General features: G+C 36.0%; 2 protein-coding genes across 6 annotated transcripts in view; one reads left to right on the forward strand and one right to left on the reverse strand.

Annotated features, from left to right (window-relative positions):
* Nsun6 (NOP2/Sun RNA methyltransferase 6) overlaps positions 1 to 4,768 on the reverse strand; it is a 45,323-nt gene extending 40,555 nt beyond the window's left edge. For 2 of the 4 annotated variants that reach the window (XM_026407743.2, XM_026407741.2), the window contains exons 1-2: positions 4,270 to 4,768; positions 1,020 to 1,175 (exon numbers count right to left, since the gene is read on the reverse strand). In XM_026407743.2, the coding sequence (XP_026263528.1) occupies positions 1,020 to 1,175; positions 4,270 to 4,344 (231 nt within the window). In that variant the 5' untranslated portion in view covers positions 4,345 to 4,768. Of the gene's footprint in view, positions 1 to 1,019; positions 1,176 to 4,269 lie in introns of those variants that run through there. The other 2 variants (XM_026407744.2, XM_077802599.1) reach the window with 2 other exon arrangements.
* Positions 4,769 to 10,288: 5,520 nt separating this feature from the next.
* Positions 10,289 to 18,281, forward strand: part of Arl5b (ARF like GTPase 5B) — a 29,688-nt gene continuing 21,695 nt past the window's right edge. The window contains exon 1 of one of the 2 annotated variants that reach the window (XM_026407739.2): positions 10,289 to 10,597. In XM_026407739.2, the coding sequence (XP_026263524.1) occupies positions 10,549 to 10,597 (49 nt within the window). In that variant the 5' untranslated portion in view covers positions 10,289 to 10,548. The remainder of the gene's footprint in view (positions 10,598 to 18,281) is intronic. The other variant, XM_026407740.2, reaches the window with a different exon arrangement.

The raw sequence follows: 18,281 nt of genomic DNA on the forward strand, positions 1-18,281 counted from the left end.
TGCAATATATGTTCCAGAGAAATTTATGACAAATTACCTAGTACCATACTAGTTGGGACATCTCTGCAGGACACACCTGGAGTTTGGAATGTGGAAATAGAAATTTAGACTAGTCAAAACTAGACTTAGTTCTTCTAAGTCCCCTTTCTTGCTAGACTTAGGTATACAGTTTCCCATCTAGTGCCTAAGACCCAGGCTTTACTGTTCAATCCTAACCTTTAAAGAAAGAGACCCAAATCTCAGAGTGACAGTCCTAAAATCCTAGTCCATGAGATCTTAGATTTCCATCAGATTGTGATACACCCAAGTTTTTGGAACAATTTGTTAGAAATGAAAATGATCTAATCTACTTGAATTATACACACCTCAGATGGGCTTCAGAACAGTTTCTTTTCTACTAGACAAAAATATATGTACGAGAGTAGTCATTTAAGAAGCCTAGTCATTTTATGAACTGCTTATATTTTACCTGTTATTACACTCAATATTACTTTTTCTATTTATTATATTGTTTTGTTCTCATATACTTATCTTCTTACAACATGAAACTTATCGAATGATTCTTAAAGAGACCATGAAACATTCAATAATGTAATAAGATTGAAGGAAAAAGAAGAAATGAATCAATACCATTGCTAGATAACTGTTTTGAAAGCAAAGACGACAATACAAGTTAAATAAGATACTACTTTTCTGGCTAGAAATCAAAAAACAGTCATTTTATAATATTGTCTTCACTTACGAAGTATCATGCCAAAAATATTTTGTCAAAACAACACAAAAGACTTTTTGTCCTATTTTAAAAGTATTTTCCTCATCTAATTCAGAATGAGAAGTGCCATATTCAAATTTGTAGCATTACCACTTATTATTCAAGCTTGTGTAATTTAACATCCATTATTCAACTTTCTTGTTTATAAGACTGCAATATCATTATACCATTCATTGAGCTTTACTGTGGACCAACATGACACACTGTGATAATGTAATTTGATATATGACAAAAAATTTACACAAACCTTCTTAAGTTCATCTACTAACAGACTTTTTACATGTTGTACTGAGGCTAAATGTGTATTTACTCTGACAGATGTGAATGATGGAGGATGTGACAGGTGATTTAACAGAGCTTCAAATTTTCCTTGTGCATCTTGTTTACTTGAAACAGCTAAAACCTGTGGGGGGGGAAAAAGAATGTTTATATTTCATCAAAATAAAAATATAGTAAATATGCTTCTACATTTGTTCCATCTAATGAAACACCTTTTAACAATTGTTCAGTTCCCTTTTATTTTGTTGTCTTATGTTAGCAACCTTAAGAAACACACAATACTTTGGAATTCTTAGGATTGATTGTGGTAGTAGACAACTAACAAAATGCCTGACATAAAGGACTTAGAAAAACATTGTAACAGTTTCAAAATATAAATATCTTCTACATCTGTTCATATAAATTCAGGATTTCATTCTACTTCAATAACACTATAACACTGATGGAACAGTTATTTACTAATATATCCTAGAGCAAACTGGAAATATCAATATATACAGAATAAATATCATTGATATACTCACTGTCAAAGATCCTCCAGGGTATCCGCTTTTTAATGTAGTGTTAAATATAACAAATAGATATCATCCAAAAAAGACTGGCAGAGTAGCAAACATACCTGTCAGAAATGAAGGTATAAAGTCTCACCCGGGTACCCTTGCCATTAAAGCTTTTTAAGGCACTTATTTTCCCTTTTTGTGACTACTCTAAATTTTCATAAGCCACTCACCAGCCTACTAAGTCACTGGTCTTAAAAATTTACTTTCTGTAAGTACTGTTAAAATTTAATATTTCTTTCCCTTCAGTACTTTTTTTTAAAAGCAAAGGAATGGCTTTTGTTTTTGTAATATTTTGTAGTTAGTGGGTATAAAAAAAAGCGATGGTGTCAAAGATATTTGAATCTTTTATACAAGAATGTTCACTTAAAAAGCTGCTGAAAATACAAAAGAAACAGAACGGAGCCAATTTTTATCAGACACATCAGACAGAGCATTAATCTCTAGGATATAAAAAACTCAAAAATCTTAACACCAAAACAAATAACCCAATCAATAAATGGGCCAAGGAACTGAACAGACACCTCTCAGAAGATGATACACAATCAATCAAATACATGAAAAAATGTTCAACATCTCTAGCAATTAGAGAAATGCAAATCTAAACTACTCTACGATTTCATCTCACTCCAGTCAGGATGGCAGTTATCAAGAAAACAATCAAAATAAGTATTGGGAAAAAAAGGCATATTCATACTATGTAAGGTGGTGCAAACAATCTGGAAAGCAGTATGGAGATTTCTTGAAAAATTGGGAATGGAACCACCATTTGACCCAGCTGTCCCACTCCTTGGTTTATACCCAAAGGACTTAAAAACAACAAACAACAGGGACACAGCCACATCAATGTTTATAGCAGCACAATTCACATAGCTAAATTGTGGAACCAACCTAGGTGCCCTTCAAACTGTGATATTGTATAATATCACACAATGGAATATTAATCAACATTAAAAGAGAATAAAATAATGGCATTTGCAGGTAAATGGATGGAGTTAGAGAAGATAAAGCTAAGTTAAGTAGGTCAATCCCAAAAAACAAACGCAAATGTTTTCTCTGATATGAGAATGCTGATCTGTATTATGGGGATGGGGGAGGGCATGGCAGGAATGGAGGAACTTTAGATAGGGGGAGGGGAAGGAAGGGGGAGAGTGGGGGAGAGTGGGGGAGGGAGGGGGAGGGAGGGGGAGGGAGGGGGAGGGAGGGGAGGCCATGGGCCAAGGATGGTGGAATGTGATGGACATCATTACCCCAAATACCTGTGTGAAGACAGAATGGTGTGACTGTACTTTGTGCACAACCAGAGACATGAAAAATTATGCTCTATATGTATAGTATAAATTGAAATGAATTCTGCCTCATATATAACAAATTAGAATAAAAAACTGCTGAAAATAATTGCTAAATGCCTCCACTTCTTTAAACACACACTTTATATTTTAATTCCCTTGAAATGAAAATATGTTTTCCATAGAATATAGTCCTTTAATCTTTGAATATAAAATGCAAAAATCAAATCAAAAGGTCCTGGATTCATTAACATATTCAAAAAAGAAGCAAGTAACATTTAAGTGACTTTAATTTGATTAGAAAAGTTAAAAGATTTAAAAAAACAAAGTTACTATAGTAAACACTGTAAAGTGGAATAGAGCACAGCCTTTGCTAACAAAGAATTAACAAAGAGGACTTCCATGCTAGACACTGCCATTAGCAAACAATTAACATTTTGAAGAGTTATTATGCACCAAATGGATTCCAGGTGCTTTCACCTAAGTGTGACACCTCAAACAGCCTTGTATTTTCAGCCATTCTCTATTTTCACATAAGAGGAAATCAAGGTAAACCATGAGAATTAATGTACTCAGAGAACCACAACGCAAATCAACTGCTTTAGATTCTAAATCTGAATTTTTTTTTTCATTACACCTAAACTCATTGCCTTCAGATTTCAAATTGGGTCAGTTACATGATTCCTTGGACCCCAGTCTTCTCACCTATTAGAATGAGAACAGCTGCCTGCAATCCGAGACTGAGGGAGAAGAATCCCAATTGCCTCTACAATTTAGGCAGACGATTTCATAAATTCTTTTTAAAGAGCTGGGTTTAGTCAACAATACTGCAAAAATTTAAAAAACTGTCAAAAAATCGTAAAAATTAAAGTGAACGAGTTTGTAGATCATCTAGCACAACTGATCACATTTACAGGTACACTCAACAAATTACAAAATCCTTTTAACCTAATTGTCAGAGGCAGTGCTCCAAGACAGGTGTTTTCTTCTATCTAGGACTAAGTTTTTGAGGACAGGGATCTTTTGTTTATTCTGGTATCCCCTTCAGTGACATAACACTATGGAGTTAGAGAATATTATGCTAAGTGTAGTAAGCCAATCTAAAAAAAAAAAAAAATGCGAATGTTTTCTCTGGTATGAGGATACGTTTTTTATCCCCTTTCCCACTCTTAGAATTAAAACGCATGCCTTATTCACCTCTTGTCTCAGTAAGCATTAATTCCTGTGAAAAGTCATTAGCTTTTCTCTTATATTCAGATAGACGAATGGTAAAGAGAAAGTTATCAAGATTTTTATTCAGATTTTCTATTCCTGAAGAATATGTAAATATTTGAATTTTTAAAAAGTTATCAGATGTATTTGTCTGACCCACCTCCTCATTCATAAAGTTCTCCTTAAGATAGTTTTCAACCTCAGGCCTCAAAGATATTTTAGGAAAAATAGGCATTTTTTTTTTCTCGTATTCAGTTCTCCAAGAGAAACGTTTTTTTCCGTGCCAATTACAGTGTGCAGTATCTTCACAATGAATAGCAACCCACAAAGTCCCGGGACCTTCAGGTGCTCAAGGAAATCGCGACGATCCTGCGGAGTTAAATTCCAAAAGGAGGAGGACAGTCCTTGGTTTCCCGAGTGTTAGCTAAATTGAAAGCTGTTTCCTCGCCTCCACCACACCTGGCTTTGATCCTCCAGGTCGCTCGGGGAAGTCACTGAGAGGCCATGCCACTCACTTTGCAAAGACAACTAAGGAAAAAGCCTTAGTGACAGAATCAACAAAAAGAAAAAGAAAGAAAAAACTGGAAACGAGGCTGTCAAGGCTGTCAGCAGCAGCTCCTTTCAGCCTTATATCCTAATTTCCAAACCCGCGCCCCCAACTTCGCAGCGGAAACCCGCTTCCGGTCTGCGTCACTTCCGTCGTCAGCGGCACACCCCTCCCCTCTGACTACCCAATTGACAGCCGCAAATCTATATTACGTCACGATTGCGGAGATGCAGGCGGCTCTCGCGCTTGTGACAAGACTTTTGGGGAGACTGCAGAGAGCGCTGCGTCCCACAATGTGTGGACTGGCATGGATCCAGTGGAAGACGTTCCTAGCCTGAACAACGTTGGCAGGCCATCATTGTTCTTCTGAGTTACCTCCAAGAATAGGATGAGGCCAGTTTATTTGACCGCATCAGCTCCCTCTGATTTCATGGAATTGTTTGCTAGGCAAGCGCCCCTCCACTGCTGGGAACCCCCATTACCCCCCACCCTCCCGCATCTTGTTTTAAGGTAGGGTCTCACTAAATTGCCCAGGCTAACCTGTAATGGAGGCTACTCCTGCATCAGCTGTGATTGCACGTGTGGAGAACCACGCCTAGCATCCTAGCACCTGCCTGCCTTATTGTGAATATATCTTTCCCACCTGAGAAAGGAACAGATTGGGAAAAATAAAATTTTTGTTACTTACAAGTGTGGTGTTTATCAGGATTCTTGGGTGACCCATATCTCTGTAATTGTGAAGTATGTGACTTCTAGTGCTGGGCTTGATAGAGTTTAAATTACACTTTGTAACCTCAGGAAAGCTTATAGTTTTGTAACTCATTTTCCTACTTGATATTGTTATTGAAAATTAAATTAGGTAAAATGCTTTAAACACTACTGAAGCAAAGTTAGACCTTAATAAATATTAGATAGTTTATCCATGTATTTGAAGACCACTCAGGAGGGAAAAACTAAAGTCAAGTAAATTCTGATAGACCAGAACTAACTTTTCTATCTCAGGAGGAGTGAAGATAGCAAGTTTTAGGTGTTATGGAAATATGTGTAAGAGGTTCCAACCTAAGGAATGGGGGTTGTAGCAAAGGAAAGAGGGTTACAGTTGGTTTCTAACGAGGAGAGTACCTAGATAATTTGAGAGATTGGATCAGCTTTAAAAATCTGTGCACAGGTAATTTATGAGCCACAGTGACTGCTACTGATCAAGAAGAGAATCAGCAGATCCCTTGCAGACCACATGTATTCACGTAAATGCTTTCATGCACCTGTTGAAGAGACACATTTCCTAAATGTGGGAAGGCTGATCATATTTAGCTAGAAAATACAGAAGAGATGTTAATACTCATTGATTGGCTCTTGACCAAAGTCACAGACCTAAGATGACTTAGATGTTTTGAAACTCAGGATATTATGGGTCCCCTTGGTGAAAATAAAGGAACTTTGTTAGGTTTTTACTAACATACTCTTCCTACTGATAGGGAAGAAATATTAACTTTCTTTTGAATAACCTATACCATCTAAAAAGCATTTGTCTCTCTACAGACATTTATTAATGAAATTATATTGATTTCTTGGGCCATATGGCAAAAGAGAATTTCATGATGGGAAATCTATCAATCCCAATTCATCTGAAAGCTGACCAACTGCACTAAAATCACAATAAACATTACCTTAAAGATTGAGGAGTTTTTCAAATTATTTTTTAAAGATTTTTTTCCTAGCTGGCAGAACACACTGTTTCTTGAACGCTTCCTTAAAGTCATGAGCAAATTGATCTGAGTAATAAATTCAATTCTAGCTGCAGCTGGTTCTTCCAAGTATTATCTATAGTTTAAAATAGTTCTTTCTAAGAAATATTAGATGTAGTTTTTTTTTTAAGTTCCTGGAGTTGGCCAATATTTTCCTTCATTGAAGTTTCAGTTTTGTTCTACGTATGCACTTACATATTTTTTCTTTTTTTTTCTTTATTTTGTTGTACTTTGTAGAGATTTTACTGTAGTTCCCTTTTAATTCAATGAAGTAATTTACAATAACTAGTTAAGAAAAGTCATAATCCTAATGATAGTTTTGTTACCGCTGTTTACCAGTGAGGAGTCCTTGCTTCCCTGAATGCTGAAGTATAACACCAGAGAAGCACTCCAGGCAAGTGCAGAGTGGAGAGTAAAGCTTTATTAAAGGACAGAAAAAAAAGACTTCTCTAGGAGGAAGAAGGGGACCCAAAAGGTGGAATCCATGGAAGGGCGAGGTCTTCCCTTTTTTATAGCTAAGGTCTTCTTTCAGCTTTCCCACACTCTTTTGTTTCCCTTCATCTTTCAGTGATGGAATATAGGTGGGAAGGCCTGAAAGGTGGGAGATAGGTGGACTGGAGGAGTAATCTGGGCAGGAAGGGCCTGGGGCAGCTTTGACTAGTACCTACTGGTTTGCTAACCTTACCTACCTATCTGTAAATCTGGCTTCAGTTTCATCAGGTTGTTTTCTATCAGGACTTTTCTGATTTCCTGTATTCAAAATATATTTATTTTCAAATAGTATTATTCCATAGAATTTGTTATCTCCTCTAGATCAAGGACTACACTGAAATTAGTTTTAAAGATTTTAAGGGATTTAAAAAAATTCAGGGAGAAATTATGTTGTTAAGGGCTATTTTAAAAAATAGATTCTCACAATTCTCTACTTCAGTTCTTTACAATTATTCCTACTACAATTTACAGTTGATAAAACATTCAATGTGAACTGAGGTGTGTTTTTTCTAACAACTCAGTATATCAGCATGATTTGTTTAGATAATATACAATATATTCTTTAAACCAATAATATTCAGTTTTTAGTTGGGGCCAGTTTTTCTTCCTTCCAGTTAGAAAAAATCTCAAATTTAAAAGTTTAAATAAAACTTTTTTGTTTCCTTGCTTTCTTTTTGCCCCCAGTGGTACCGGGGTTTGAACCCAGGAACATTATACCATAAACTACTTATTTATTTATTTATTTTTTAGTTACATCCCCAGCACTGAGACATGGGCACCTAGCAATTTGTGACAGGATAGCAAGTTCCAGGCCATGGATTCACTAAATTTCCCTGTCGGGCCTCAAATTTGCAATCATTCTGCCTCAGCTTCACATGTAGATGGGGATTATAAACACATGCCACTGCTTTGACCTATAACTAAAACTTTCCCAGGCCCCCTTGGAGTGTTTTATATTGAACCCAGGGCCTCAGACAGGCTAGGCAGCACTATACCACTGAGCCACATCCTCAAACCCTATAAATATAACTTTTTAAAATGAAAAAAAATTCTAATGTTAGAGCTGTCCCATTACCAGGTTAACTGTTCATAGAAAAGGTGTTAAAAATCTAGGCATGGTGCTGTAAACCTGTATTCCCAGCCACTCTGGAGGCTGAGGCAAAAAGATCAAAAGTTTGAGAACAGCCTCAGCAATTTAGCAAGACCAAGTCTAAAACAAATAGGTTGCGGGTGTAACTGAATGGAAAAGTACCCAGGGGCTTAATAAACACAAATAACAAAAAAAAAAAGAAGAAGAAGAAGAAGAAGAAGAAGAAGGAGAAGAAAACAAAGTTTTTAACAAATTTTTCAAATATTTTAGAAGAAGAAGAAGAAGAAGGAGAAGAAAACAAAGTTTTTAACAAATTTTTCAAATATTTTAGAAGAAGAAGAAGAAGAAGGAGAAGAAAACAAAGTTTTTAACAAATTTTTCAAATATTTTACTTTGTTTCCCCAACCCACCCGAAGAAGAAGAAGAAAACAAAGTTTTTAACAAAGTTTTTAACAAATTTTTCAAATATTTTACTTTGTTTCCCCAACCCACCCACCCCACCCGGATTGAAACCAAGGGTTATTTACCACCAAGCTACATATGTACCCCAACCTTATTTTTTATTTTGAGACAGGGTCTGTAAGTTGATAAGGGCCTTGCTAAATTGCTGAGGCTGGCCTGGAACTTGCTATCCTATCGCAAATTGCTAGGATTACAGACATGTTCCACCACGCTGAGCCTAAATTTTCCAATATTTTAAAGAATTAAAATGAATAAAAATGACAACAGCACTGCTCAAATTATTAATCCCATTTTATTAAAAATGAAAGAACAATTCATATATATTACTGTCTCTAAAATATCATTAGGCTATCATGAAAATTTTTACAAAATAAAATTTATAAAGTTTTGCTTGAAAGATCTCCCTTTATATAAAGATAGTTCTTTTTAAAAAGGTAACTGTTTTTTAGAAATCTGAAATCCAGGGGGGAAAATATGTAAAATGTGGTTTATCTTCTTGTCTAACAACTAAAGAAGCTGTTATAGTTTCAACAAAGAAACTAGGACTAGAAATATCTCTTTGGCGCATTGCATTATGTCCTGGTGTCCCACATGACACTCATAAAAACTGAAAACATTATTGCTGTTCAATTCAAGTTTTATAAGTGTCCTTTATAAAGGACTCAGGGATATAACGGATTAAGCCTGTTTACAAACACACGATAGTTTATATAGTCAAAAGGATGGTCATTAAAATTAATTTGCAAAGATTCAGCACATCCCTTTTTTCCTATGTAAGTTGAAGCTTGCCTTTAATATCATAAAGTTGAAGAATTACTACTTTTTTTTGGGGGGGGGGGTACCAAGGATTGAACCCAGGGGTGCTTACGCACTGAGCCACATTCCCAGCCCTTTTTATATTTCGACGGGACCTTGCTAAATTGTGGAGGCTGGTTTTGAACTTTGATCCTTCTGCCTCAGCCTTGAGCCACTGAGATTACAGGCACACACCACAGTGCCCAGCTGCATGGAAGTTTTAAACGGGTCTTAAAACCCTAGCATTGGGAAGACGGCACACTTCTTCTAGTACAGGTGACCAAATATTTTAGCATGTTTAAAGGCCACCCTACCTCCTGACTAAAGTTCAAAGTCTCTTATGCAAAGCTTGCTTGGTCAAATGGTTTCAAAATCAGTTTTCTCTCATTCCAGGCTTCCCCGCCCCCCCAACCCCAAGGCCCTGAGCCTGGTAAGCAAGGGGGTTACCCTTGAATTACACCTCTAGCTGAGGCTCTCCTTTTGAATTGTTTTAGGCACGGATTTTGATTTAGGCTCCAGGAACCTACCTGGTGCTTGGCAAAACTGTTGGGGGAGGGAGCCACCAACTGAACTCCGTGACTGCTGGTATTCCATAGTTCGTCTCCCAATCAATCCTATTTAGAATTAAGAATCGTGGCAGAACCCCAACACTACCTGCCCAAGTGACGGCAAGAGTCAACAGACAAAACTTCACTTCAGCGCAACAAAGAATAGCAAAACAGTGGCTGCTAAATCAGGGAAACTTAGGACTTTCCTCGTTTCCACACAAAACTCTAGACCAAGTGAGCCCCATCAACTTTCCAAACGGTGACGAGAAAACACGCGAGCACCCAGGGAAATCCCCAACTCTCAATCAATAATCTCCCACTTTCTAACCGCTTTGGGTTCCGCCTACCGGAAGTGAAACTGGAGGAAACGCCACGTCGAACGCGTGGGTTGACGTAAGCGCGCTGACGTCATGCGTCGTTCTTCCGGCGATGGGTGGTCCTGGGATAGGGGGGGAGAGGCGGAGCGGAGGCGGGGCTTGGGGCTGGTCGAGCCTCTGGTGGGTAGGTGGGTTCAGACTGAGGGGACTACGGGTCGGCGTTGGGCTCAGCGGACTCGAAACAAAGGACTATCCGGTAGGCTTTCGACTAGGCACCTTCTGGTTAGTGTCTGAGCGGCGGGTCGAGGCTTCTGGGTCATCCAGTGCCCTCGCGGCGCGGTCTCAGCCGGTTTCTCCTCGCTTCCATACAGCCAGCGCCGCGTTGGGGGACCCCGCGCAGCGGCACCTGCTGCTGAGGGACCCCGCGGCCCGCCCAGGTGCTCATGATGGGGCTGATCTTCGCTAAACTGTGGAGCCTCTTCTGTAACCAAGGTGAGAGCGATAGAGCTGCGCAGCGGCTGGAATCCAAGCCAGCGGGGTCCGACCCGTGAAAGGGGACAGTGGAGGCAGTGCTTTTGGTGGACCGAAACATTCTTAGACGTAGAGAAGTGACTTAGTCCAGAGGGTGGGCAGAAACTCGGTATTTTAGACCTGGAGAATGTGCAGGAGAGACCTGGCGTGTGGGGAGAAAGAGGGACTCAGAAGAGAAGGCATCTGGTCTCCCAGAATCCAGACAGTATTTTTGGATTTTAGTGGAGCAAAGCGGAAAACACTTAACGATGCCTGGAGGCATATTTGAGGGCCTATTCAATTTCAATTAGGCATCCTGGAGTCTGTATTTTGCCCCAGGATAAGTGTTCGCCCAGGAACCTAAAACTTCTTTATCTTTCCTTTTTTTTTTTTTTTTCCTTCTTCGAAACTCGGTGTTTTGTTGTCCATCCTACTGTCTAAGCCTTTGCACCTTCTTGTTCTCCGATTTCGCTAGGGAATTAGTTCTTTTATACCGGTTTCCGGAAATCATGCTAACCTCTCCACCTTATTTAGGCGTTAAAAAAAAAAAAAAAAACCCTCAGTGTTTTCGGTTTTGTGTAACATGTTACGTGTCCGTAATTAGTCGAGAACAGGTTATGAGACAAGTAGAAGTTGCAAGTCCAAAGGGGCAAGAAGTTGTAAAACCTGTTCTGAGCCAGAATGAGATGTGGTTTCTTGTGAAGAGAGCAAATACCCAGACAAAAAAAGGGGGGGGGGCAACAGTAAAGTTTTAAGGATTATTTTAGCAGAATGATTTCTTAGTAATTGAAACCACTTTTAAATTCATCAAGTTTCATTTTGCCAGGCATAATTTTTAAAGCATTTTGGTTTTTTTTTATGCTAGTAGCAATTTGTTAGTTAATGTACAAATCCTTTTTCTGGATTTAAGAAGTCATGAACTAGAATGTGTGATGCTTCACTTGTTCTTTAAACTGGTAAGAACACTAGTCTTTCCAGATTATAAATATAGATAAAATAACATATATGCAACATGTGTACCCATATATATGTAAGTATCACTTTTCAAGTGATTTCAGAGTGATCAGAATTTTAACTACCTGTGGGTATTATTTACAAATTTAATACTTATTATTTTGACAGCTAAAATGTTCTGAATCTTGTTCTAAGAAATGACTATGTTAAGGAGTGTTTAAATACATAATTGAAAGCATAAAGATTAATAATCACTTCTGTTTATTATTCCCCTTAGCTTAACAAATAGAAATTACTGAAGTAGTTGATTCCTTGTGCACCCTATTCCATTTTCTTTTCTCCCTTTTCTCTTGTATTACTGTCATTTATCATGTTTGAGGCTTTCTGGCTGAAACTGGAAAGTAGTAAAAAATATAAAGTATAGAAAATAAAAGACATTCATGGGCTATATTTTATAGTCACAGAATTGCTTATGCCTCTTAAATCACCATTTCTACCTAGAATTTTTATTTAACTTTCTTGTTGAAAATTTAGAATTAATGGTTATTTAATTTTATTCTCATTCTGCAAAATTTACTCATATTCCATAAACCAGTCTTGGGAATTAGGCATAGGAGATAGAAAAATTAAAAACAAACCAAAAAAAAAAAAATACAAACCTCACATGCTCTTAGAGCACAAGCAATATGGTAAATTGCTTCCCAGATATTACTAAAAATGTAGGTGGCATCAAGAATGAAGTGATCAATTTTTCTTAGGTGGTTCCTGGAATACTTTGCAGAATAAGATACTTGGACTTAAAGATGAGTAGTAGGTTAGGAAGCGTGCTAGATACGCTGGGTAAAATGGGCATACTCTCCTCTGGAGAAGAGCTAATTAATACAAAAGGGGAAAAATGAAATACTTTGGTACATTTAAGGAAGCTGAATAGTTTTATTTGGTCGTATAATATATTGATTTGCTTGTTGCTTAATTAGAAGAGATGAGAGTGAAGAGTTAACAGCAGGAACCAAATCACATAGGGCCTCAATATGTAGAGCAAGCAGTGAGAGCCATTGAAGAGTTTGGTCTTTGGATAATTGTTTAAAACAGAATGATGTGATGAGACTTATATCTTAGTCCAGCGTGGGGTTGTTTTTTTGTTTTTACTATATCAGCAAAACTACCAATCGAAGTATCTTCCATTTTCATCACAATACACACCTAATCCCGAAGTATTCAGTTTGGGTTGTATATTAGAATAATGCCCACAATCCCATGTTAGACCAGTTAAATCAGAATGAGGGAGGGTGTCCTGGGCATCGGTGCCAAGATAATTCTAATACGAAGTAGTGCTAAGAACTACTGATTTTATGTACTGCTTTCCCTTAACTCTGTTTCCATATTTCCTCTTTGGTTTGGTAGCATTTTAGAGCCCCAAGCATCTTCTTATAAACAAAATGTCTTTTTGGGAATAAGTATACTAAAACATGTATGTATTATCTAAGTAAAGCAATTTAAACATAATTAATCCTTGCAAATTTGTATTATTTTAATTTTAAGCTAGAAGGTTAATACTTTGACACAATTATCATTGAAATAATTTCAAAATCCGATTGCCTTTGCAAACATTATTTTATATATTTATGTGTTTGTATATGTGTATTTTCATAAAACATACTTGTGGGGGCTATCTTTAAATTTACATCTAAAGTTTGACATATCATTTAACTTTTATAGGCCTGGTCCTTTTTTTCTGTTACGATTGTACATACTATTCATCAGTTTTTTCCTAGTGTAATCCAGAAAGACAAATGAAATAAGTTTTTTGTTGTTCATTTTCATAATCAAATAACAATAACATTAATTTCATTAATCATTTCTTTCTCATTGTTGATTTTCATGTTATCATTTTGAGCATTAGTATCTAGCTTTCTTTTTCTTTCTTTTTTTTTTTCCTGGATCCTGGGGATTGAACCCAGACACACTTTACCACTGATACTACATCTTCAATTCTTTTTTTTCTCCTTCTCACTAAGTTGCTGAAAGCCTCGCATAGTTGTTGAGGCTGGCCTCAAACTTGTGACCCCCCTTCTCAGCCTCCTGGGTTGCTGGGATTACAGCATGTGCCACCATATCCAGCTTGATATCCATCTTTTTATGAGTGTTACTATACATTTCTAACCTCTTAAATCTTGTTTCTTACATTTTCCCCCTTTGCTTATTCTGCTCGTAATTCTGGACTTTTTGCTGGTTTCATATATACCAAACTTATCTGTCTGCTTCCTGTCTTCTAGAATCTTCTAGAATATTATTTATCCATACCTTAGCAAGGTTCAGTCCATTAATTTGTTCAGATTTCTGATCACCCCATTCCTTAGAAGACTTTCTTTGTCATTTTATTAAAAACAGCACTCTTCCTGTCTTAACACTCTGTGTCTTTACTGTTTTTCTGAATAATATTTTTCTATACCCACAATCATATTATGTTTATTTACTTGTTCTATTTCTTTCAATGGAAATAAACTTGTGGAATTAACTTGTTCCTATTCACTCTTATATTTACAGTGACTGGCAAATAGGTGGTGCTAATTTTTGTCAATTTTTTTGCTTTATTTTATGCAAACGTGAAGTTTTATATCAAAGTAGCATATAAATTGTTTTTTAAAAAATCGAATAATGTTAGTCTTAAACTGATAAGTATGTCAGTCATGTCTCTCTAAACTTTTCTTCTAATGTAACATACTTCCATATTTCTGAATACTATGCCTGTATGGAAATTTTAAACATTATCATTTGCTAACTTATGGTAGAAGAGAATACTATTATGCCTGTTCAATTCCTTCATCATCATAGTATAGGTTTTTGGTATAATTTAATCTCTTTTTTGAAGACTAAAGTCTTGTTACCCCTGGGCCATAGCATGCTTATAATTGTTTCTGTTTTTCCTTTAATATTTTTACCCCAGTGTAAATAATTACAAAATTGTTTTAGTTTTCTTTGTATGTTTGGCTAAGAGGTTCCTGCTCCAAATCCAACATTTACCTCTCTGCTGGTTTGAACTTGTCTTTGCCATTATTGTACGGTTTTTTGTTTGTTTCCTTAAACCAAGTTACTACATCTCAAGCTCTTTTAGTTTTTTCTTTTTGGAGACAGGGTCTCACTAAATTGCCACAGCTCTCCTCAAATTAGTAATCCTCCTACCTCAGCCCCTAGAGTAGCTCAGATTATAGGCATGACATTTTCAGTTTAAAGATAAAGATGTAGTTCTTTTGCTGGATGCGGTGGTGGTGTGTGTCTATAATCCCAACTTCTAGGGAAGTGAGGCAGGAGAATTCAAAGTTCCAGGCTATCCTCAGCAATTTGGTGAGGCCCTAAACATTTTAGTGAAACCCTATCTTAAAATAAAAGATAAAGAGGATGGGGAATGTGGCTCAGTGTTAAAATACCTCTGGGTTCAATACCCATTACCCCCCCACCACAAAAAAAAAAAAAAACAGCTCTGTTGGAAAGTTTTTTTTGTTTGTTTGTTTTTGTTTTTGTTTTGTTTTTTTTTTTTTACAGGAGAGAGAGAGAGAGAATATACTTTTTTTTTTTTTTTTGGTAGATGGACAACACAATGCCTTTATTTTTTTTTTATTTTTTTTTATGTGGTGCTGATGATCAAACCCCCGGTCTTGCCCATGCTAGGCGAGTGCTCTTTCACTGAGCCACAATCCCAACGCCATCATCTGTTGGAAATTTTTAAAAATTTTCTCTTAGGGTTTTTTCCCTAGAAATATTATTGATTATGTTATGGTAGATTGGTTTTCAAAGATTCCTTTTCATATTGCCTTTTTTCCTACCTATATTTTCTGGGTTATTTCCTTTGTCTTCCAATCTCCCCATGGAGTATTTTGGTTCAGCTACTATATTTTGTATATATAAAAGAAATTTTTCTAACTTGCTAAATATTTTCTTACTGTTTTTGTGCCACTGTTCAATGAATATTGTCTTTTCCCTCTTTAGTTTTTTTGAGGTTTTTTTCCAGTTCTCTAATATTATGTTTATATTTTTAAATTAAGCTTTCACAATGGAAACTTGACCTATAGCTCTCTCCATTGCATGAATACAACTACTGTTTTATAGATTTGCATTTTGATGGGCTATACTATGACTACTCCTAAAACTTTTGTAGGTATTTTTATTTCTCTTAAGAAACTGCTTCATCTTTTGTTTTATATATCTTTATACTTTTATCAGCAATGTTTGAGAGTTGTACTTGTTCCACATCCTTACCAACATTTGCCATTCAGTCTTTTTAATTTTAGTTATTCTGTTGGATGTGTAATGTATCTCTTTATAGCCTTAAGCTACATTTTTCTGGTGGGCATGCTAATTTCCTTGTTCTTACCATTTTATATATATATATATATATATATATATATATATATATATATATATATATCTTTGAAGACAGTTCAAATCCATTATTTATTTAAAAACAACATATATCTGTTTGTTGTGTAATTTTAGAAATTATTACTATATTCTGAAATGGGTTCTTTGTTAGATTTATGTTTCGTGAATATTTTTCCCCAATCTGTGACTTTATCCTCCCCATCCGACTGCAATGCAAGGGATCAAATCCCTGGCAATAAGCATGCCAGGCAAATGCTTTACCACTGAAGTGTACTCCTATTCCACCTCTGTTCATTTTCTTAATGGGAATTGTCCTGAGAAGAAATTGTTAATTTTGGTGAAGTTGTGTTTCTTAAACAAACAAAAGCTCAATAACTTTTATCTTTAAGGTACCTGCTCCTTTCATCTGGAAGATTAAGCTAGTGAACCACCTCAGATTATTTTTGAGTTATGACTAGGAATTGGGTTTCATTATTTTTTCACATGGCTATCTGTCTGTTCTAGCATAATTTTCTGAGACTTTTTCCCCCAGATGGATTACTTTGGAGCCTTTGTCCAAATTCAAATGATCATATATGTCTTCCTTTCCATTGGTCTATGTCTAATCCTAAGCCATATTACACTATCTCAAATACTATAACTTTATGGTAATTTTTGTGGGTTTTTTTTTTTTTTTTTGTACTGGGGATTGAACCCAAGGATGCTTTACTACTGAGCTAGACCCCAGCTCTTTTTATTTTTTTATTTTTGAGACTAGTTCTCACTAAGTTGCTTAGAGCCTTGCTAAGTTGCTAAGGCTGGCCTGGAATTTGCTGTCCTCCTGTCTCAGTGTCCTTAGTTATTGTGGTTACATCACATATGCCACCATGCCCAGCTTTGTGGTAAAATTAGAAATTTGTACTCTAGAGTTCTCCAACTTTGTTTGTTAATCTTTTAAGATAGAAAATTTTAGTATTGTCTTGTTTGTTTGTTTTATATTTTACTAATTCCTGCCACTTCCTTCTTTTTACTCTTTTTTTTGTTACTTCGCTTCTTAAGGATTAAACATAGTAGTACTGATTTTCTCTTTTCAAATGGAAGTGTTTCAAAGCTATAAATGTCTCTCTTGTGTACTACTGCTTTAACTGTATTCCATAAATTTTAGTGTTGTATTTCAGTATTCAGTTTGAAATATTTTTTGCCATTTTTTTTTTTTGGTGATTTCTTCTCTGACCTATGGATTACTTATGAGTATGTTGTTTTGTTAAGCAAATATTTGTTGATTTTTAGATAGGTTAATCTTAGATCCTAATGTAATCTCTTGTGGTTAGAAATATACTCTATAAGATTTCAATTTTATTTCAAATTTATTGAGTTTTTTTTTTAGTGGCCCATCTGTGATCTCTTTTACTCTTTGTACGACTTACATTTTTTCAACTGTGAACATGGTCAAAGAAGCTTAAAGGCTGTGGACTAGATTGTCTTTGCCCCTTAACATTTGCTTTTCAAATCATTACATTCCTGTGGACAGCATTTAAACTTTCTAGATAATTAAATATGTTAGATCAATAAGAGTATTTTGTTTTGTGTTGTTGTTGTTGTTGTTTGGTACCAGGGATAGAATCCAGGCATGCTCTGCAACCAAACTACATCCCCAAACCTTTTTAAATTTTGACATATCTCCCTAAATTGCTGAGATTGGCCTTAAATTTATGGACTCTGCTTCAGCCTCCATAGTTCCTGGGATTGCAGGTGTGTTCCACCAGCTCTCTTTCAGTATGTTCTTGTTAAAGTCTTCTCATCATTATTCAGTGAGTTGGGGAAGTACATCTTTGGATTCTTTTTAACTTTTAGAACACTGTAAAACTCAATTTTGTCACAAAAGTGGGTAAGTATCACATTGGGAAACCATTAGCCAAACTTGAAAAAATTAACACATTTTACTAAAATGTTTTCTTATATTTACTACTATTTAAATTTTTTCCTGTTGTTTTATTTACATTTACTATTTTAGTAATAAGTGTTAATAATAAGTTAAGTAGTAAGGAGTAACCGATAAGTAATGAATACACTTGTATTTACTATTTTAGTAGTAAAATATTACTTAAAAATTGAGAAGAAGCTTGACACAGTGGTGAATACCTGTAATCCCAGTGGCTCTTGGGGCTGAGGCAGGAGGATTGAGAGTTCAAATGCAGCCTCAGCAAGAGCGAGGCATTAAGCGACTCAATGAGATCCTATCTCTAAATAAAATACAAAATGGGGCTGGGGATGTGGCTTAGTGGTCGTGTGCCCCTAAATTTAATCCCTGTTAAAAAAAAATTGAGAAGTAGTAAAGATATGGAACATGGTT

This window comes from Urocitellus parryii, chromosome 9 (assembly GCF_045843805.1).
Source record: "Urocitellus parryii isolate mUroPar1 chromosome 9, mUroPar1.hap1, whole genome shotgun sequence".
Taxonomy (NCBI): domain Eukaryota; kingdom Metazoa; phylum Chordata; class Mammalia; order Rodentia; family Sciuridae; genus Urocitellus; species Urocitellus parryii.